Raw genomic sequence first — 15980 nt, 5'->3', positions numbered from 1 at the left:
GGATGTAAAGGGAAAATCCAGCGTGTTCCTGGTCAGGCAGGAGGGCGGGAGGTGCCTGGTGCTGCTGAGCATCACTGTCCCTGAGGCTGGAACAGGGACCAGGCTCAGTGTCAGCTTTGTTTGCTGCTGCATCAGTCACAGTGTAGGTGCTGTAAATAGATGAGCAGGGACCGTGACTGCAGCGTCTGCTGGGTGTAGCTGCGATGGCTTTTCTCACTCTGGAGATGGGAGGCTGCAGGGGAGGATATTTGGCCACGCACCGAGGGTTGATTCTCTATAAATTCCCAGATTTTTTTTGTACCAAAGTGGTGGTTCCCTCTGTACTACTGTTGTTTCAAAACCTCCTGACATTCTTTGCCACCACCAAACTGCTACACCCAAAAGTTGAATTAAAACTGTGTGGGATTTAAGAACTTTTTAGTAAGCTGGGAACTAAGTATGTATGTTTTGCCCTGGAACACAGTGGAATACATCTCAGTGAGTTGCACTGAGGCTGAGCTGGTTGTGTTGGTGTGTGGTAGGTCTGCCAGGAGGGCACAAACCTGGTGTTACATTAGTGCAGGGAACAAGCCACTGGAGAAGCCTTTGCCCTTACCCGTGAGAGGTTTGATCTTGCACTGCCGCGGTCTCCAAACGCATTTCCTTGTTCCCTCGTGGTTTCACTCCAGTGTGCTGGTGCCAGTCATCCCTGCACCACCCAGAGATGAAATGTGTTTGATCCTGAAAGCCTGGAACTGGCCTGAGCCCAGAGACAAGCATTAATCAGGGATCCTTGGCTGGGAAGGAAACTGGAGAGTTCACTGGCACGTGGCTCCAGGACTCTCCAGTCAGCAGCAATTAGTGGATCAAACGGAGCATTTCCCTCCTGTGCTGTCAGCTCGGATTTGTTTCTGAAGGCTGATCCTGGAACTGCTGTTTCCATGGGCAGGTAGCTCAGGTTTGGTTATTAGGAGCCAGACTCCTGTCCCAGGAGTGTGGGCACCGGCACAGACCCTCAGCCTTTTCCGTCCCATATGGAGAGGTTTGATGGTGCCTGAGCAAATCAGCCCTTTCCAGGGGAACAGATTGTCTGTGACTATCAGCTCCCTCTTTAATCTCTGCCTGGTAGCAAAGGCATGAAATGGCACATCTTCTGCAGCATTTTGGGAATATTTACAGGTATTTTAGGTGCCATTTCCCCTGGTGCTGGTGCCTGAGAAAAGCCCATCACAGCTGCTGTCCGTGCTGTTGCCCCACATGTTCAAGAGGCCAAGACATGTTACCTCTACCACCTTCTCAGGCTTCTTACTCTGAGATTTGTTGTTGGGTTTCTATTTTATAAAGGGCTGTGTGCTGCAATGCCAAGGGAAACTTGGTTATTAACAAAAAATGAGTTAGAAAAAAATCCTTGCTTTTGTTTTTGCTGCCACCTGCCCCCCGGGCCCTCCCTCCTGGGCCCACTGGCCATGCTCCAGCGTGGCTCCTCCAACAGGGACAAGCTCTGCAAAGCTGATGCTGATGCCAGTCACATCCTCTTCCTGAGCAGAGGCTGGAAAATCCCTGGTCCAGCCTCTATAGCCTGCCAGGCCCTCACTGTTTGCAGATGGGCTTTCCAGGGGGATGCTGATCCAGGGAAGCCGCACTCCATCACTCTCCCAGCTGCAGATGGCATCACGGCTGGGGGACAGGGATGTAGAGCTGTTCGCTCCCAGAGCAGTTGGTGCCTCTGCTCTTACCTCGTATTTGTTGGAGTTTGTCTTTTTAGGGTTCTGGGGGTTTTTTTCCTGGAGTTTTCCTTGCTTTCAGCACCTTGTTGCAGCACTGCTGTTAAAGATCAACTTCCCTGAGCAAGTTTGTTTTGTACCATCAGGGGTGGCAGGACTGACTCATATCCAACACCTGCACCCCAGGCAGAGGAGCTTGTGAGATCCCCATGGGGTGGTGTGTGCTGCCAATGGCTGCCTGGGCTGATGGGGTTATTTTGGTCTGAAAATCCTAGAATGGTTTGGGTTGGGACACTAAAGCTTATCTTGTTTCAACCCCCTGCCATGGGCAGGGACACCTTCTACTAGACCAGGTTTCTCCAAACCCCATCCAACCTGGCCTTGAACATTTCCAGGCATGGGGCAGGCACAGCTTCTCTGCTTGCTTCTGAAACCCTTTCCTCAGCTCTCTGGCTGGAGCACTGGCATCTCCTTTTCCTCCCAGAGGCTCCCCCAGCCCTGGGACACAGAGTCAGACTTCCTGCAACCTCTGCACAGCCCTGGGACCAGTTTGAACTGCCTTGCTTTTAATAAAGCAATGCTTTTGTTGCAGGTATATAGCTCATATTCTCCCTCCTTATCAATGTCCTGTGAATCTCTGGAATCTCCATCTGATCTCTGAACATGGCTCAAACCCTGCCCCAGGATATTAATGTTGTACAGCTGCCCTTAATTCCTGGGGCCCCTTTCCCTTACTGAGCCAGTGAAGAGGAGAAGTTTAGATGATAAACAACATTAATGGACTGTTTCTGCTTTTTTTTCTCCAAACTGACTCTTTCATTAGAAATCCACCTCATGTCTGTGCTGCCGTGGCTCCAGAGGAGTGGGGGTTCTGCTGGAGGAGGGCTGATGAAAGTTTTGGAGGGTAGATTGTTCATCCTGAATGGGCAGTGGGTTTTAGAGTTAATTCTGCAGATGCTGAGAAGTTTGTACCGAGTAGAGGCAGCTTTGCTCCCATCCTGCCCCCCACTGCAGCAGGAGAGGCTGCAGCACCACGGGGCGCTCTGCCAGCACCCTGAGGTTGTTTCTTGGTGAACCAGTTTCATTCCCAGAGGGAAAGGGGATGTGCCCATCCTGCCAGTGCTTATGTACCTGCCACCTACTTTCATAAGCCGTTGTCAACCTTCCCTGTCCCCGGAGCTGCTCTGGCTTCTCCCTCGGTCCTCTGCTTGGAGCCCCAAAAGCAGGTGGAGCAGATGGGGCCCCTCTGGGGTACAGACCCTGACTTGGGGTGTCCCGGGGCAGCAGCCGCACGGTGCTGCCTGTCCAGCTGGACATCACAGCTCCCTGGGGACGTGGGAAGCAGTTGGACACCCTGTGAGTGACCGTGTCTTCTCCTGCTCTCCCCCAGCTGATGACCAAGCACCCCGCCAAGCGCCTGGGCTGCGGCCCGGAGGGGGAGCGGGACATCAAGGAGCACGCCTTCTTCCGCTACATCGACTGGGACAAGCTGGAGCGCAAGGAGATCCAGCCCCCCTTCAAGCCAAAGGCTGTAAGTGTTCCGTGCCCCCTCTCCTGCCCTCCCGTGTGCCTGGGCTCTCCTCCAGGGTTGCTCCCGCTCGTGGGGACACACGGGCAGACGGGCGGGTGCTGCTCGCCCTGGAGGTGCCGTTTCTCTGTCTGCCTGGAAGATGGTTCTCCTGGGATCTAGCACGTGTCAGAGCTCTGCTGTGGCAGGACAACTTGGGGATGCCTGGTCCCACTCTGGCTTGCAGGGATGGAAGCTCCACATGTTCAGCTCCTGGACCCCTTTGTGTTGCAGCACTGTCTGTATGTCATCCTGGCTCAGTCTCTCTGTTGGGTTTTTCCTCCCTTCTTCTCAAACTGACCGGGTCTCTCTTTTCTTTAATCTCAACTTTATTTTAGCACCAGATCAGCTCAGTCTGCCTGAGTGGGCAGTGGAGCTGAATGTGACCCCACAGTCTCTCTCCAAGGTGGAAAGCTAGAGCCTGGCTCGCAGGTGGAGGGAGCTCTGTGGTGAGGGGATCCTGCCTGCTCTCCCTCAGCCCTGCCTGGCTCTGCCAGAGAGAGAGGTGCTGGGAGGGCAGCCTGGGGGGAATGAGCTGCCAGAGCCAAATGGAGGTGGAGGAAGGAGCAATCAGAAACCTGTTTGTCAAAAAAGATGGGAATACTTGACTGCTCCTTGTCCAACCATCATTGCAGTGACATCTGACCATGTAACACCAGTGCAGGGGTGCAGCCTGAACCCCACCGTGGGTCTTCCTGCCTGCAGTGCTGTGGCTGCTCTGTGACTCCAAACTCTGTGTGATCCCCTCTCTCCCTGTGCTCTCCCTGCCCTCCTCCAGAGAGGATGTGCAGGAAGCAGTGACTGTGTAGGCTTAGGAACAGGGATGTCTCTCCCTGGTTTTCTCTATTTCTCCTTGCCACTGGTGGGACTGGCAGGGTCACAGCCATGTCCAAGGCTCTCTGTGGTGCTCCAGTTCCTTAAGGCTTGGGATTATTCATGTGCTTCCCCCCCCCCAGGTGCCTCTTGGCTGCTGTACCCTACTTGGGCACTGGTGTCTCACAGAGAACTGAATCCACAGTTAATCTGGTCTCCATGGCTGATATTTGAGATGAGGGTGGGGAAATTCCATGCTCCCTTAATCCATCATCCTGGGTCACAACTCGGAGTCCAGGGATGCTCCATGTATTTACCTGAACCCTCCCCTGTCCCACTGCCTGTAACAACCTCGTACACATCTGCTTTTCCTCTACTTTACAGTTATCCTGTTCATTTTGGTGCTTGGAAAAGCTCTGCTTTCAGGGAAAACATGGAGTGGGAGTCCACTTGGTGCAGGGTGCTCAGCGCCCTTAGCTCTGCTTCCTCTCAATGCCTCTTTGCTCCAGCAGCTCTCCCTCTTACAGCTCCTTTTCTGACTGATCAGACAGGAACAATCCACCCATTTGGTGGCCATGTGGGAGCCTCCACAGCCCCATCTCCCTCCAGCACGTGGCACAGGTGGGGCAGGGGTGCTGACCTGGGCAGCTGCCAGTCATGCCCTGCCTACGTTTGGGGCTGCTTGTTTTGGTTTCAGGCAGATATTTTACCGAGTTCACTCCTGGCAATGATGCCTTTGCAGGGAGCTCCGTGGGGTCCTGTCCTCAGAGCTGCTCATTTCTACTCTGTGCCCCGTGGCCCAGGCTGTCCCCACATCTGCAGAGGGATAATCTCCTGTTCTCCCTGCCTGCCTCGGAAATGGGGAGACCCAGGTGCTGGGAAGCAGCTGGGATGGTTATCCAGGGGTCTGGATAGCTGCCTGCTTGCCTTTCCTTGGGAAGGAAGGGGATCTTAAAGCCGTTGGACCGTGTAGGAACAGTGTTACCAGGACAGCGTTAACTTTGATACCAGAGTGTAACAGTGCGAAGGGGTTGGGGCTGTTTGTGCACCCCGTGGATTTTCTGGGGGTGGGATCGGACCTTTGTGCCAGGGATGCTGAGGCACAAAGGTAAATCCATAGCTCCTGCCATTTCCCACCTTTCTCTGTGTCTGTTTTCCAGTGAAGCTGCTGCTGTGTCCCCTGTACCTTGTCCCTCTCCTCCCCAGCAGGTCCCCAGTGTCACCTGCCCTGGACTGGGGTAGAATGTTGGTGTTTGGTGTTTTGCAGTGAAAAACAACTGAATTCCATCAAAAGCACTTCCTCACTGCTCTTCTGCTTTAAAATGTGCAAATTTTGTCCTGCTTTAAATGTCTTCTTTCTTTAAAAATCCCTTTGACACCGGCCCTGGGGAGGGGGCTGGTTAAGCTGCCGGCTGTCGCTTCACCCAGCGGCTGGCACCGGGAAAATTCCCCGTTTGATAGGACAGGGAGATTAACAGCAGCTGATTTGGGATTTAGGGAGGATTAAGACAACTCAGGTACTTGCTGATAGCTGATATTTCTCCAGCAGTGCCTCTGTGCTGCAAAAAGCTGTTTCCTCCATGCCAGCAGTGGGTGCAGAGCGGAACAGCAGGAGCGGGAGTGGGGTTTGGGCACTAACGGAGTGTTTGGGGGGTGACAAGGGAGATGTTGCTGCGTGTTTGTGACCTTCAGGGGTCACACCAGGGCTGAGCACTGCTGCAGAGGAGTTGGTGCTGACCTGGCTCTTCCCCTTGGCTTAAGTCTATTTTCTTTTCTTTTCTTTTCTTTTTAAATAAATTAATGTCTATAAAGGTCAGGGTGCAGGGATTGTTTGTATCCAGAGCCACAAAATAAGGCACAACACACAAATGAGGGCTGGGAGTCTGCCCCCAGCCACCCCTGATCCAGCCCATGCTCAGCCCCGGGAACACCAGCCAAGAGGAGCAGAGCCCCATTCCAATTGTCTTTAGCATCATTTTGCTTATCAGAGGTGTCATTAATTCATGTTTGATTTGAGCTGGTGGCTCAGTTCCTCATCCACACCCAGTCTCCACACAGGCACCTTTGCTTGTTGTCTCTTCTGCAGCAGCCACATTTCCCTGATGTTGTAGCATCACTGCAGTTTTGAGGGGGGTGCTGGGAGGGCACAGAGGGCTGCTGGGGAGGGCTCGCTGTGCCTGCCCAGCCCTGCTTCTGGGGAGGGCATCAAACCCCTCCCAAACGCTCAATCATTGTACCCCAAGAGGGAAATGGAGGCTGCAGCCCCCGCCTGGCTGGGCTGTTCCATGCCCGGAGCTGGAAGTGAATTCCCAAGAGCTCATGTGTTGCTTTGTGCTTGATTAACCTTTATCAGAGAGTCAGGAACGAGACAGATCAGGGGCTGGGTTGTCTTTGGTGCTTCTGACGTGGGGCTGTGCTTGGCTGCTCCCTGCTTTGGCTGGTGCATAACAATTCCTTCCCTGGGTCTGCAGTTACCCTGGCAGTGTATTTACACTTCTCTGCTCTCCCTGTCTCTCGTTGAGATAATTATTGTTTTTGGTATCTAATTACTCCTTTACTTTACATAAAGCCTAGTGATTTGAAAAGTCTCATTTTGAAAGTACTGAAATCACATGGCAGAGCCCAGGATTACTTACAACAGGATGGGGGGGTTAAAAAAAGGGCTTTTAATCTAATAATTTTAATTGCATAAATTAATTTTCCCCTAGCTGCCTTGAGTTAATTAATATTGAAATGCCATTTATAGACCTGGGTGTGTAAAAGGCTGGTTCCCTGCGTGTGGGGTTTTGTAGCCTTAGTTCAGTCTGTATGAGGTGAGTTCCAGTGTTTGCATAAGTAATTTCCTAATTAGGTGGGATTTAAGGATTCAAGGGGCTGACAGTGGGCAGGTGGAAGTGCTAAGGTTAAATATCTCCTCTGGTAATCCAGTCAGGATTTGCTCTGGGAGTCCCAGGGTCCTGTAAAGACTTTCTCTGAGATTCCCCTGACTATTCAGCCACTGTTTTCAGTACATTAGGCAGAAACTTGGCTTTTTCCATAGGAGTTGGATGAAAGGCAGGGCCCTATATCAGGAGCCCCTGCAGCAGATGCTCCCTTGCCAGCAGCAGGGATCAAGGGATGCGCTGGAGCATCCCAAAGCACCATCATCCCTCCTGACGAGCACAGGGATGCTCAGCCTGGCCCCAAGTTCCTGCTGTGACCCACATCTCCCTAAACACGGTTGCCAGAAAAGCCCTGATCCTCCCTGGGGTGCAAGGAGCCAATTTTCCTGACCCAGAACAGCACCAGGAAGGTCAGACTTGCCCAGGAGATGCCTGCAAGGCCAGTGGGATTGTGGCTGTACCTCTGCTTGGTGCTGGGAACGAGGGCTGGTGGCAGCAGCATCCTTGGCTTCTTATGGTCCTTGATTGCATCCCAGGGATCAATGGAAAATATTTTATTATGCCTTTTGTCTCTATTTGAAATCAAGCAGGAAAGTGATAAAACACAAGGCCATCTTCAGAGCTGACAGGTTTATTTCTGCAGCTCAGGAAGAAAAGCCATTCTGTGCTGGCTATAAATATTAGACAGGACACGCTGGGATTTATGTAAGATAAATTCCCACCCTCCCCCTTTCTCCAGTCGGGATGGAGTGATGCCTGTACATTAATATCAGACTAAAAGGAGGCAGATTTTTCACAAGGTGGCTTTAGATAAATGTAAAAATTCACATGGCATCTCCTGTCCAATAACATGGAACTTAATTTAGGAAGCTGTAAAGAAGGTGCTCCTGCAGATAGAGACCATTTGCTGCCTAGAGTGGCACAGATCCTTCCTGCTCTCCCTTATCACAGGGGTGGGTCAAACCTGGAGTCTGGAACTCCAGCAGTGCTGGGCTGGAATAACCCTGCTCTGTTCCCAGAGCCCCCAGCTGTCTCGGGACGTGGAGTGAGAACAGCACCAGGGCAAGGTCACCACCTTCAGACCTCAGGGATGGGCTTGGATGTGACTTCTGTAAACCTAATTTTCAGCTTTAAAGTATTGATTTTATCCATCCATTTTGTCTGTATCCAAATAGAAAGTCCACGATTTCCACACAGCAGGACAGGAAATACTATGGATAGATGCAACTTTTCAGATTTTCCATCCACATATACTTAACTTATTGCATGATAGCTAGAAATTCTTGCTTGCCAATATGCATATTAAAATATATTTGTGCTTTCTATTGCAATAACTGATAGCATCTCATCAGGATTAATTTTTAAATCTTCCTGAGGGGGTTGCTTATTTGATTTTTTTTTTTATTTATTTTTAATACTTTTTTTTTTTTAAGACAGCACATTTCTTTGTAGCCAAAAGGCATCTGGTGCTGTCAGACATTGCACATGAGCTGCCCTGAGTGTCTGCACTGAGGTCTTCTGAAGCTAATAGGGAATGACAGTGGGGTTGGAAGGCTCTGGAAGGCTCCCAGGGTGTGTTGGGGTTGATGGCAGGGGCAGGTAACCCCTGCCAGGTGTGGTGTCCCTGGGCTGGTGGCTGGAGCTCTGCAGCTTTCCCAGGGATCCTGCTGGGGGTCTGTGTTATCCCAGTGCTCGGGGGGAACCGGTGGCCCAGAAAAGCCCAGCTGGGCTCCTTGTGTCCTGCCTTTGGCCCCCTGGGCTTTGTGGGAGTGGCAGCTCCCATTTGGAGGGTTTAATTGCTGGTTTGATGTTGGTGGGATGGCTCTGGGAAGGTGTTAGGCTGTCCAACAGCCCCACCACAGGCTCCTGCAGGGTCCCCGGGGCTGGGGCTGCAGCACATGGGATGCCACAGCCCAGGAGAGGTGCAGGAGGGGAGAAGGGCTGGACTCGTGTCCGGGCTGAGCTCATGGCTGTGGGCAGGAGACGCTTTTGGGAGCAGAAGCTTAACAAAGCCAGACTAGAAATGTGAAGATGTGGCCATACAAACCTGAGGGGGAACAATGGGATTGGAAGGATGGGCTCAGGCTGAAGTTAAATCGACTGAAGCATTACCCACTGAGCTGTTTTGTAGAGGTTTGAGAAGAATGTTCTCACTTGGTGCTATAAGGATGTATAAGAGCTGCCAAAGGAACGTGCCATGGGGGCTGATGGATTTTCATGCTGTCTTCCCTGAAACCTCTGAGCAGAGGAGGGAATGGGAAATGCTGAAGTTTACATGTATTTGTCGTTAATATTTTATTGAATTTAGTCTGACGTTTATTAAAATTGCAAATCTATTTACTTAACAAATGAAAGTTAAACACCAGGAAAGATTGTGGCAGCACTTGGAGTGTGTGTTCTCTCAGGGGCAATGGGAGAGAGACCTGAGGGACTGGGATTTGCTGGCTGAGCAGCTTCTTGGAGGAAACAGGGCCCAGAGAGCATTGGCTGCGTGTGACAGGAGGGAGAGTCCCCAGCCCTTGGAGCAGAGGAGGCTGTTTGTGGGGATGTGACATATGACAGGCAGGAACTGAGCCTGGGCTGGAGCTGAGCAGTGACCTGGCACCCACTGATGTGAACTACTGCTCTTGTTAGTCCAGTGAATCACGACCCAGAGCCTGGGCTGTTCCAGGGCCCTTATTCTCATTGCACCCCATCCCATTCCTGCTGCAGCCGCTTCCCGTGGCACCGTCGGGGCTGTGCCAGTCCCTGGCTGTGCCGTGCCATGCCATGCCAGCACCCTGTGACTAACAAGGTGTGTTTTGCACCTTTTCCTGTCCTGACGTGGCTGTGCCGCGACAGGGGGTTGGTGCAGCCCCATCCCACCGTTTCCTACCCCGCCCACCATCCATTCTTTTCTCCCTCTCATAGTGCGGACGCAGCGCTGAAAACTTCGACCGGTTTTTCACTCGCCACCCACCCGTGCTAACACCTCCCGACCAGGAAGTCATCAGGAACATTGACCAGTCAGAATTCGAAGGATTTTCCTTTTTTAACTCTGAGTTTTTTATGCCTGAAGCCAAGAGCTAAGTAGCTGTGTAGATCTCATCCCCACATCCATCATCCAGTCCCAGCTGCCGTTGTGGTGACATTTTCCATTGCGAAACTTGCATCCATGGATTTTCTTCAGTTCCTTACCAGAGTGACCATATTTCAAAGCCAGAAGTGTCTTCCTGTGATTTGGGATGTCCCTGGAGAGGGGGGGTGATGTGCAGGAAATGCTGCAAATGGGCTTTTGTGATGGGTTTTTTTGGTAGAAAATAGGACCAGTTCAGTGGGTGATGGAAGGAAAACAGAGACACAGTGGCAATTGGGAGAAATCTCTTCATCGTGTGTTTTAATTCCTGCTCTTTCATTTTTCTAGTCTTTTAATATAATCATGAAAATTTTATATTTTGCCTTCTTAGCCTTAGTGGCAAGTACGTGTTTTTAATGGAACCTTTCCCCAGAGCCTTTTGGCTCCTCCCAAAACCTCTGGAGAGCCAAGATGCTGATTCTGGTTCCTTTTTTAGCTGTGTCCTGCTGTCTGTCCAGGCCCACCACAGCTCCCCTTCCCTCCAAAGATGCTTTGGGATGGCATGTTCCCAGTGCTGGGTCCCCAGCAATGGGATATGTTATTCAGGAAGGCAGAGCTGCTGTTGGCAAAGATTTCTCCTGATTGTGCAGTTCTTAAGTGGCATTTTTTTAATCAAAACAAACAATATCCAGTGCTAAGTGAGAAATTTGGAAGAACTGCTTTTGAATCCATGGTCACCCCAGTAAACACCACCAACACCGGTTCTATAGTGAAGCTTCTTCTTTTCAAATGCCAAAGCAATTGATGGAGTTTGTTACCTGTGCTTTAAATGTGTCAAAAAATGGTATTAACCCAAACGGAACCTATTTAACTCTGACCAGTATTGTGAATTCTGATATGAGCCTTGTAAAGAAACTTGTTTCAACTATTAGTCCTACTCTTAAAAATTGCCGGTAGATATTTAAGTGGCCTGAGTTTTGTTTCTGGCCTCGAAGGAAACGTTTCAGGAAGGGTGAATTTCTCTTGAAACAACAACAATCACACCACTTCCTTCTATGCCCTTGCCGATGTTTGTGGGCTGTCACTGTATCAATCTGCTTTGACTTGTAATGTGCCAATTTTTTTTTTCTGACACTGATTATAAAATAAAAAGTGAGAAACTATGTCCAAGAAACCCGCATGTGTTTGGCAATAATGAGTTTCTGCAGTTCAGTGAGGCAATTCCAGGAGTTGAGGCTGCACCGCGCCGAGGGCTGGAAGGTTCCCTGAACACGGGGGGATGCCAGCTCAGGGACAGCACAGCCAGCACTGGAGCCATGACCTGTTCGTCCTCTACAGCCTTTGTCCCAAAAAAATGGAGGTGGGATGTGCTGGAAGCATCGTCCAAGCAGGGGGTGATTGTCCAGTCCCCTGCACAGCCCACGCTGCGCAGCGACGGCCCCACTCACTCGTGGACTCCAGCATGGACAGGGAAGGAGCTTCTCTGGGATGACCCTTGGAGGAAGGACGATCTGGGGTGGAGGATGGCAGAGCTCTGCCACTTGGGAATGTCTTCCAGTGCCTTAAGCGGAGCCGACTGCGGCATCGCCTCGGATTTCTGGAGACTGCAGAGGCGAGCGCCCGGCGTGTGCCGGTGACTCATCCCTGCCCCGCTCTCCCAGGAGCAGTTGTTCAAAGCAATTGGCAGTTTCAGCTAAAGAGGGATTACAGGTTCCTGTTAACCTCCCTCCTGAGTGCCGGCAGAACCTCCCTCCTGCCTTTGGGATTCCACTTCTGCCAAGTTCTGCGGGTCTGGACACTGCGAGATTGTTCCGAAAGCACCAAATGGCAGCACCGGCAGGAGCTGACCCCAGAATCCTGCACCTGGGCAGCCCCAGAGCTCTGCCATGGGAAAGGGGCTCAGGGGCAGTGGATAGGGAGGATTCCCATCGCTGTGGTCCAGGCAGAAACACTGCTCTGGACTAGCTGTGCCCGGACAGTGGGAGCCCACGGTGTCCCACTGTGCTCCTCGTCACCTCCCAAAGTCAAATTGCCCATTGCTGGAGGCACTTTCAGCCCAGAGTGTCCCCTGCCCTCCCCTCTCTCCATACCAGGTCCATGCAGCCATTCTGTGCCTGTTCCCAGGCTGTTCATCATCTTGACAGAAGCCAAATTGCCACCGATTCAGACAAAATTCAAGGTAAGAAACCAGCAAACTTCACTTTGCTGAACTCAGAGCTTCCCAGCCGAGCCCCCAAGGAGTGGGGGACTGCTGGAGGGGGCAGTGCCCGGGGGTGGGCTGCCCTGAGCCCCCTCCAGGGCACGTCACTGCCTTTGCCAGAGCTTTCTGCTGCCAAAAAGCAGCAGCAGGAGGTTTTTCCCACCCCAGGGCCCCCAGGCTGAGCACTCTGGAGAGCTGGGGTCCATGGTGGCAACTTGCACCAGTGGCAGATGTAGATGTGTCATTCCCCTTTGCAGCATGCCACAGTGTTCCTCTGCAGGAGAAGCTTCTGGCACACGTTGGTTTGGATGGATGTGGCCTTCAGGAACCATTTGGTCAGTTCAGCATCCCTCTGGGAATGGAGCAGGAGCCCGGTACCACCATCAGCTCCCTGTGCACAGGCTGGGGTGCAGGAGGGACCCTGTGCCCACCCCCTCTGCAGCGAAGGACAGCACCTGCCATGGACCACCCGGCCCCTCGTCCCTGGGGGGACCCTGCTGCCATCAAGGTGGGCTTGTCCTCGCGCTTCAACTGCTTCACCCTTTGCCTGCAGAACTCTGCACCTGAAGGCGGCTCCTTCGCCCTGTCTGCCCTTCCCTGCTCCCACTCTGTGCCCCCAGATCTGCATCTTCTTCCTTCTCTGTGCTGGGAGTGGAGGCCTGGAGAGACTCTGACAGCTCAGGGACAGTCTGGGACCCACAGACACCGGTGCCTGCCCTGAGCTTTGCCACGTGTTCGAGTTCTGATGGCACAGCCACGTCCCGTCTCTTCTCCTGGCTTTTCTCTCTTTGCTCACTGAGCTCCATCCAGCCCTGTTTTTCTTCCCGCCTCGTCTCCTCTCCATCACCCTTGCCTCTCTCTGATCCTCCTCCCACCAGGCTAAAGCCATCCTGATGGGATGTCTCCTGTGACGAGTGGGGTCTCTGAGCACCCCTGTAGGTCGTGCTCCATTGCTGGCTCATCTCCCGAGGCTCGGTCTGCCTGCAGCTGTGCTGTGCCACTCCTTGCCTGTCGGGGCTGGCAGGAGAACCTCTCTGTGCCGTGTCCTGGCCGTGCTCCTGCTTGAGGCAGGAAGATGCCGATGGCTCTGCCCAGAGTTCTGGGACAGTGGCAGCTGCTGGGACAAGAGGGGCTGCAGGGAGGACACAGCATCTCAGCTGCCAGGTCCTTCACCAGGACAGCAGCAGGAGGTGGGGGGAACAGGGTGGGATGTGGGACCTGCAGGACCCCCACAGTTCTTTTTCTCAGTTCGAGCTGACAGGTTAACCCAGGGTTGGAAATCCTGGTGCAGCAGAGCAGGGCCCCCTTCAAAGGCAAACTGTGGGAAAAATGAAAAAAAAAATATATTGCAGGATTCTGCGAGGCACCAAATTTGTGACAGGGTCCTGCCGGTGGCACAGCAGGGGAAGGTCACCTCCAGCACAGTGTTGGGGTCTCTCTTATGTAGAGATATGGAAGAAGGGATGGAGAAGGTCTTTTGTCCCTGTTGGCTTTAGCAATGAGGCAAAGCGGAGCCAGTTTCCCGGCTGCCAATGTCCCCCCACCTCCCATTGCTGTGGATGAAGGACCCTGGGTGCTTGTTCTGTACCTTCAGTGCTCAGTCACCCCTTCAGCCACGGCCCTGTCACCTCCCACAGTGGGACACCCCTGAGCCAGGCGGTCTCTGATCCACACGGGTTTAGAAAACCAGCCCACGCGTTGCCAGCGCTGGCTCCGCAGTGCTGATAGCAGGTTCCCAGCGCTAATCCTGACACTAACGTCCTTTTTTTTTCCCTTTTTTGGCTTGGGTGTAGCTGCAAAGTGGTTTTTCTTACGAAATTAAAAGGAGAAAAGGTTGCCTATGTGGAATTTTCCTTCTTGGAGGTTTTGAAGTGCTGTGTGTTTTCTCTGTACAACCCTGGAGCAAATCACATCCTCCATCAATGAACCAGTGTTGGTTAACACCATATCATGACATCGTTCAAAAACCGAGCTTAAAGCAGAAAGAGCTCTCACAGCTGATTATTTTGTTTAAATTTTAACATTGTACTGATTGTTTTGAGGCATGTTGCTTCCTCCAGGCTCCTTCCTCCTGTGCGGTGCCAAGCTCTGGTTGCAGTGGGGGTTCTGCATGCTAAGAACTGCTCTGTGTTCTCTCTCACAGTGAACAGGAGAGGAGGGGTGCTCCCTCCCCAACACCCTCAGCTCTCGTGTGTCCCTTTGTGTCCCGGTTGTGTGTTCCAGGCCTGTTAAACTGGTGTTCTTCTCTTCTTGCTGGTGGTGAGGGGCTGCTTCTTTTGTACAGGGCGGTGAGTTCCTCATCGGCGGCAGCTTGAGAAACTGGTGTGGAATGTGGAGTGCTGGGGACAGCACAGCTTCCCTGGGGACAGCACGGCTCCCATGGCTGTGCACCCCTGGGTGCTGCCACTACCCCTGGGTGCTGCCATGCTCTCTTGCTCGCTGGCTCAGTCCTTTCCCAGTTTAACTCTGTGCTTTCCCTTTAACAGAAAGACAAGCGCGACACTTCCAACTTCGACAAAGAGTTCACCCGGCAGCCGGTGGAGCTCACGCCCACGGATAAACTCTTCATCATGAACTTGGACCAGAACGAGTTTGCTGGATTCTCCTACACTAACCCCGAGTTTGTCATTAACGTGTAGTCGCGGTGCCAGCCCTCTCCTCGCTGCCCCAACTCCAGGTCGCCTTGTACATACCGACACTAGTCTTCCGGGATTAGCAGTGCAGACACACATTCCCTCCCGCCAAACACGCCGACCGCTTCTCCTAGGAGGCCTCTCCATGTCCGTGCCACTCGCTAGCTTGGTTTCCCTAGCCGGAGGTGTCCGGGGTGCCAGTTACCGATCAGTGATACTTCTAGGAACTGTAGTTGGTGGTGACTAATAGAGTTTTCAAACAGAAATATACCAAATTGCTACAGTCTCTGTAATTTTTGCAGTGGAATGCTGAGATCCCAGTGACCCAGCTACTCCCAAAGCGTTGCTGTGGAATGCTAAGCATGGTTGATCGCTTAAAGCGTTGTGCTGAAGCTTGCAATGAGTGTGAGCTTGTCTTAGAGGAGCCTTTTGTTCAAGACATGGGTACATTTGATCAGTGTGGAAAAATCTGCTTATAGACCTATATTTTTCAATGCATTGTCTATAGGGTCAGCCCGGCTCTCTGGAGTGTCCTCCCCCACCATCCACCTTCCCCGTGCTCGGGCATTACGACTCCAAACCAATCCCATGCCAGTTCTTGTAAATCAGAGCAAATCTTTTTCTAAGTGAAAGGTGGGGGTTTTTTTGTAACATCTGGAACAGTTTGCAGTTTTGATACGCTCTGTCAGCACTCGCGTAAATCTTTCGCAGACACTGTCGAGATGTAACAGCTCTGTAAAGGATATTAATATTCTACCAAAACAGAACACATTTATATTCTCGGTTTACAATTTACCAACTGAAAACACGCCCAAGACCAAAGGGCTGCACTGAGGGCTATTTATAACGGAAACTTTTCTACTTTACACCCTCTGCTATTCTCTTCCAGGCTCCAAACCCATGGATTTCACAGGCATCTTGATTTCCCTGATTTCCACCAAAATTCCTGGGGGTTTTAGTCAGTAATCCAGGACCTTCTGCATAATTTAAAAAAAAAAACTATGAATGAGAAGAGACAATTTTGTAGCTGTTCGTGAGGCAGAGCCGTGGTGTGTGGGAGGGCAGGGGTGGGCAGGAGGAGGCAGGGGTGAGCAGGGGCTGAAGGAGGGGACAACAACAGGCAGGAG

At 52.1% G+C, this 15980-nt stretch overlaps 1 protein-coding gene across 2 annotated transcripts in view; it reads left to right on the top strand.

The window, feature by feature from the left end:
• The window catches only part of PRKCB (protein kinase C beta), a 98228-nt gene extending 82661 nt beyond the window's left edge, over positions 1–15567 (top strand). The window contains exons 16-17 of one of the 2 annotated variants that reach the window (XM_027736147.2): positions 3094–3234; positions 14707–15567. In XM_027736147.2, the coding sequence (XP_027591948.1) occupies positions 3094–3234; positions 14707–14859 (294 nt within the window). In that variant the 3' untranslated portion in view covers positions 14860–15567. Of the gene's footprint in view, positions 1–3093; positions 3235–9875; positions 11195–14706 lie in introns of those variants that run through there. The other variant, XM_027736145.2, reaches the window with a different exon arrangement.
• Positions 15568–15980: the final 413 nt, after the last annotated feature.

Source organism: Pipra filicauda, unplaced genomic scaffold (genome assembly GCF_003945595.2).
Source record: "Pipra filicauda isolate LSUMZ 115617 unplaced genomic scaffold, ASM394559v2 scaffold266_size1643727_pilon, whole genome shotgun sequence".
Classification (NCBI taxonomy): domain Eukaryota; kingdom Metazoa; phylum Chordata; class Aves; order Passeriformes; family Pipridae; genus Pipra; species Pipra filicauda.
This window is presented reverse-complemented; position numbering and strand designations above follow the sequence as displayed.